This window comes from Varanus komodoensis, unplaced genomic scaffold, assembly GCF_004798865.1.
Source record: "Varanus komodoensis strain SLA01 unplaced genomic scaffold, ASM479886v1 scaffold22, whole genome shotgun sequence".
In the NCBI taxonomy this organism is placed as follows: domain Eukaryota; kingdom Metazoa; phylum Chordata; class Lepidosauria; order Squamata; family Varanidae; genus Varanus; species Varanus komodoensis.
This window is the reverse complement of record NW_025335606.1, coordinates 9,368,215-9,374,214: the sequence shown is the minus strand read 5'-3', so window position 1 is coordinate 9,374,214 and position 6,000 is coordinate 9,368,215. Positions and strand designations below refer to the sequence as shown.

Below are 6,000 nucleotides of genomic sequence, written 5' to 3'. Positions count from 1 at the left end.
AAAGAGGTCCGCCTGGCACCGTCGTTACTGGTTTTTCGGTGCCAGGTGGACCTCTTTGGGGAGTGAATTCCATAGGTTGGGCGCCACCACAGAGAAAGCCCTCCTCCGGGTACTTACTCTCCTAATTTCTTTCATGGAGGGTTCCCGGAGAAGGGACTCTCCCGCAGATCTCAAAGGGCGGTCGGGCATATACGGACGTAAGCGCTCATTCAGGTAGCCAGGACCCAAGCTGTTTAGGGCTTTATAGGCCATAATCAACACCTTGAATTGGGCCCGGGCTTCAATGGGAAGCCAGTGAAGCTGATGGAGGACTGGAGTCATGTGAGCATAACGCCCCATCCCCGTCAGATGTTAGAGCCTGCTGGACTGCAGTTCCCATAATCCTTTGCCACTGGTAATGCTGGATAGGAATTATGAAAGTTGCAGTCCAAAAGCTGCAGCCTAGACTACTTATGCCTGGCTTAGCTTTTCTGCAGTGCTGTAGAGCACACCTTGTCTAATCTGATTCGTCAATGGACAGTGTGCATCTTTTACATTCACTCTTCATCTTTTTGTTGTAGCTTCAAAAACCTTGTAACAATCCAGGTTAATTCCTTGCAACCATTAGCAATCTTTTCATAGACTTCGCTTGTGTTTCCTAAGAAGAAGGGATGCTGTCAACTTCAGTATGGGACTAACTCTGGATAGATCAACATCTCGAGCTGCTGGGCACATCTGGAAATTTGAGAAACTGTCCTGAGTACCAGTACCTAATGGACTCAATGCAGAGGAAAGGATCTGCCTGGAGCACCTGCCATCTTCATTTCCTAAGAATGTCTCTGAGCCACATGTATATTTATGGGAAATTAGTATGGCAGCAGCCAGAGGGTATCAGTATTCTTTGAAGCAATCCTACCTGTTAGTGAAAAGCAACACACACACATGCACAAACACACAGAGTGTAGCAGGTGAGGCACTGTAGCAGACACCAAGAAAGAAGTAAAGATATTCCCGGGTACCTTCATCCCTGCAGGTACTCCATTAGCCACCCCTGGGCTAATTGTTGCAGTGGAAATTGTTGCAGTGGCCCATTCTCCACAAAAGCAAATGCAGAACGAAATTGTGAAAACATACACATTGGCTCAGCTTTTCTAACTGATGCCGATCACCAAGTTGAGCTTTTTGGGTGCAAAGCTGGATTCCTCGGTCACACAGAAAACATGATCATGAGCACACGTGCTACCTGGGAGAAGGCATGCATTTGCTGGACCTACCTGTTGACGCTTTCTCTAGAGAAGTAGACGGCATAGGTCTGAACGTTGCCTTTGGCCTCTGCAGGGGGACGCCAGCTGAGACGGACAAATCGGCTGGAGACCAAAACAGGGACCACATCGCGGGGAGCAGAGGGAAGGACACTGGAACTTGGGACAGCTAAAGAAGGGGAAGGAGAGGAATCCGTCAGAGAAGCTGATGGTTCTGGGGTTTTAGGGCTAGCGGGAAAAACCGTTGTAGGCACAACTGACATTTTAGAAAACAAAGGACCAAGTGGATCAGGTGTGAATAAGATGAACAGAGGAAAAAAGAGAGAAGAAAAAAAAGAGAGAAAACTAACAGTGAAACCACTTTTTAAAATGTAACATGCTTTTTAAAAAATTCAAGAAATAACTGTGTAGCAGAACCAGAACCAGAAGACACGCTTCTGGTGTCTTCATAGTTTTCACAGATATCACTTTAGAGCACAATTAAACACATTACCCGTATGGCTAAGTAGCTCTGTAATAGTGCGTGGCTAGAATCCATGGATTGCTCTCAGCCAAACATCACATATGGGCTACACCTGGAAAATGTAACTGAAATTCCTAATATTATTACGGCTGCATCCTGGGAATACCTTAGTCCATCTTTTTTCCCCATCAATGTTTATTGTGAATTTTAAAAACAGAAACAAAAATAAAATCAAAAATTAAGTATTATAGTTTTCTAGGATGAAAGCTGAGTGTAATCCATCACAATGATATGTGTTGAGTGTAGCTTTATATATATTTATGTTTTAAAAGATATATTACTTTTCTTGGGGATAACAATGCATAGACTTCAACAAAGACAGAGCAGATATCCATGTATTTTTCCATTTGTAGATTATGCCTAGAGACCACCTGTTCAAAAATTGAAAGGTTGATTAAGGCCACAATCAAGTATTCCTGATTTTACTACTAACTGCATTAAATTTATAAAATTAAATTTCATTAGCTTTTCCAAATATTTCAAAGCTCAGTGCCCCCCACCCCCAATAGCCATTGCAAATTGGTATATAATTTCTCCTAGCATGGAACAGAATAGAAGGACAAGTAGCACTAATTACAACCAGAGCTTTTCCTGGGATTCGGAGATGAGAAAATGATTTTAATAATAGAATTATCTGATGATAGATAATGTCAATCATATTGTACCAAACCAAGGGGCTGTCATACAGGACTGCAGCAAATGTTCACCCACACCAGTCTGCATAGGAGAGATTAATTGGGGTTGCTGGGAACCTCTTGGCCCTAGCCACAGGGAGGCAGCCAAGCCAACCTTTCTTCTAGCCACCTCAAGGTACAGGGAGAGGTCCTGCAGTGAGCATGGCCCTCTTTTGCGCAGGATGGATTCGGACAGCAAGCTGCTCCCACTGGTGCTTGCCCAGTGTGCATGGAATCAAATTCAACTTTCACCGTGAACAGATTTGTGGCCATGGGCCACCTGTTGGTTCTTCTTAGTCCCTCTTCCTCGAATAGCACATTGACATATCCGTGGTGTGAATCCTATTGGCAAAATAGGTTTAGCACCACGGATAGCTCCTGAAAAGTTTGGAGTAAAAGTTGGCGTGAATGCACAGCTTTCCTGACATTGGATTCACCAACCTCCATGCACAAGCAGCATTGATGGGACATGAAAATGATGGGCAGCATGTTGGTACCCACCAGAGGTAGTAGAAGCACTTCCGTTAGTGCCTGCTACCACACTGCAGGTCACCATGATTGGCAAGTCCTCTGGGTGGCTGAAGATCCCAATGAATGACACATCTTCAAGAGGGAACTCACATATAGTGCTGACCCAGTTCCAGTCTACCTCTATCTGGGTTAACCATCCAGCGAACACACTTTGGATTTTCCTTTCCCATGTTTGTCTGAATAATTAAGCAACAACAACAGCACAACTGACTCTCACCTGTGCCCGCTGGTTTGCCATTCTAAGTCACTGCCCCCAACAAACAACAAAATGTACTGCACAGTTCTATGCATGTCCCACTGAGTTCAATAGGGCTTCCCCCAGGTAAGCACGCAAAGGATTTCTGCATGAGACAAGCAAAAGGATTGGAATCAGGTCTTTCTGGGATCAGATGGAAATTCTATTAGCTGATGGAATTGCCCTGGGCATTAGTGCTGAACCTGAGCTGTGATGGTGTTGCATGGACCCCTGGGTCTCTGGCCTCGGTCCTTTAATCACTCCATAAACAGTGATGTGCTTGATGTAATACTTTTTGCTGTGACTAGGAAAACACCAACATGCATAGCTACAGAGTGGCAGTAAATAGTAAATATCTTCCATTTACTACGATACAGAAAAGGCAGCTACCACTGTATTCATTTTTATATTTTCAAAATGGGTTCTTGGATAAACCTGTTTCATTTCATTTTTAACCAGAAGGAGTTCAGTTTGCAAAGAATGGAAACTGAAACGTAATATGTGGCACAAATCTATACATTTCTGAGCTTGTAGTGCTGTTTGCATGGGGGGGGGGAATGCATTTTAAAAACTGCATTTTTGAGACATACATGCAAACATGCTTTAATTAATAAGAGGAACATGCACACTTTTCAAAACTGTGCACGGTTGATGCATAATTTGGGGAAATGTGCCTAGAAATATAAGCGAGAAAAACAAAGCTCTCCACTGGATAAGGACATGAGTCAGAAAGTGTTTTGAAGTGGAATTTAGAGACACTCGATAGGCTTGAATTTTGCTGGTTTGTTCATCTGTACTCAACAGGTTATGTCTTCAGTCACTGAAATATTACTTTTTCTTAATGTTTGAGCATGCTCAATCATCCATTTGTGGTCAAGATATTTGAGGAAGGATACATCTGCTTCAGAATGGTTTTTACAGCTTTGGCTGGGTTCAAGGCACCATGAATACCATGGTTACCACAGTTTCTAGGTTTTCAGCATGAGCTTCCTGACAGACAATCAAGTGGTTTCTATGTTACTGTGGTTTCCATCCTCCCTGCTCAGTTTTTCCACTGTTGGCATGTATGTCATTGGCTACCGTGCCTGAATTTCAATCCCAAGATACATCGTCCCCTTCCTGTGTTGCCTGCTGCTTCCTCATTAGTCTGTACATAGGGATGAATGGCTGGAGTGACTCTTGCAGTTATTGCTCCTTCCAGGGGACTGTATAGTAGTTGCATTCCAGGAGGACCATGGAAACCATGATCCCGGATTCAGATAGAATAACAAACCATGATGGTACAGAGAAACCATAGAGCAAACCCTTGCTTCTTATCATGGTTTCTTATCAAAACTAAACTTACCATGTTAAAATACCATGCCTAGACTCAGACACTACAACAGACCAACAGTGGTAAAAAACCACTGTGGTTTTGTCATGTTGTCTGAACCCAGATAATGGGTACTTTTTCAAAACCTTGGTTTTGCAGGGCAACCTTGGTTCCAAAGGGCACTCATTCTTGGTTGTGAACATCAACAATTGATCCGCACCCCCTTATTTAAATGCTTGCATAAATGTTATTGTTGATATTATCCATCACAATGGCAGCAGGAGGGCTGAGAGCTTTGGAAGGGGGAAAAGAAACGGTGGCTACTCCGGGTGGGTATCATTTTTCTCCAGAACTCCCCTGGAATGATGCTACAAGAAGGGCCTTGGGAGACATGGAGAAAGGATGTTGGTCACTGTCAGCTCCCAAGAAGACCTCCCCAACTGCTGCCATATCTGTTGATGTCTATAGGGTGGCAAGCTTGGAGATTCTGCCTCAATTGCAATCACAATCATGATGACTGCACCCAAAGGATTTTGGCAAGGGGACTGGGAATCCTCTGTTGCAGGCTTCTAGCCTCCCACCTCCAACAATATTCCAGTCATCCAGCTACTTTGGGAAGGTGGAATGACAGTTGACAAGCCAAAATCAATACTGCTTTTTGGTATATATCTAGAAACTACCATATTTTTCCTTCTATAAGACGCCCCCATGTATAGGATGCCCCCCACTTTTCCTACCCATCTCCAGCAAGCAAGTTGCTGCAGAGCGCATGCACCTCCTCCCCACCTCCCCCACCGGCGTGCGCCACTTCGCCGTCCCCCCCGTGGTGACTTGCCGCCCCCCACCCACATGCACCACTTCACCGCCCCCTGTGCACACGTGTGATCGCGCCAGTCTCCGCCCCCCCCACGAGTGTGCCCACGGTCCTCCTCTTGGCCCCGTGTATAATACACACCTCCATTTTTAAGTAAATGTTTTTAAGAAAAAGTAGTGTCTTATACACAGAAAAATACGGTGTATCTTTGTTTCCTTTTTTAAACTCTAGAGTAGTCTTTGTGGTCTTAGAGAGTATGTGTGTGAGGGGAAATGGGTCATTACACATGGAAGTCCATGTGTCTTTCCATGGAGATTCTTGGAAAACATTCATAATTATATTTAGTTCCCAGTTTTTCATACCAAGAAAAACCATACAGGGGCTTCCCTCCTCCTCCTCCTCCACTCCATTTGATCCTCAAAACCATCTTGGGAGTTAGGTTAGGCTGCAAGGCAATGGGTGGCCTGAAATCATCCAGTCAGCTTCGCGGCCAAGCAGGGACTGTGTCAGGATCAGAGCCTGCTGGTCCCTCTGAAGCAATCATGCACTACAGCTGAAGGTCCTGCAGACTTACATAAAAGATGCCGTCACACCTCTGATGTTTGCTACAGCAGTGCAAGCCATTCTCAGGACTCTGTGTGCTTCGGCTCAGAAAACCTTGCCTCATTCC

General features: G+C 44.6%; 1 protein-coding gene across 1 annotated transcript in view; it reads right to left on the bottom strand.

Moving 5' to 3' along the window:
• Nucleotides 1-6,000, bottom strand: part of DCC (DCC netrin 1 receptor) — a 647,852-nt gene that overhangs the window by 284,863 nt on the left and 356,989 nt on the right. Inside the window, exon 8 of the mRNA XM_044431047.1 lies at nucleotides 1,254-1,410. Within this exon, the coding sequence (XP_044286982.1) occupies nucleotides 1,254-1,410 (157 nt within the window). The remainder of the gene's footprint in view (nucleotides 1-1,253; nucleotides 1,411-6,000) is intronic.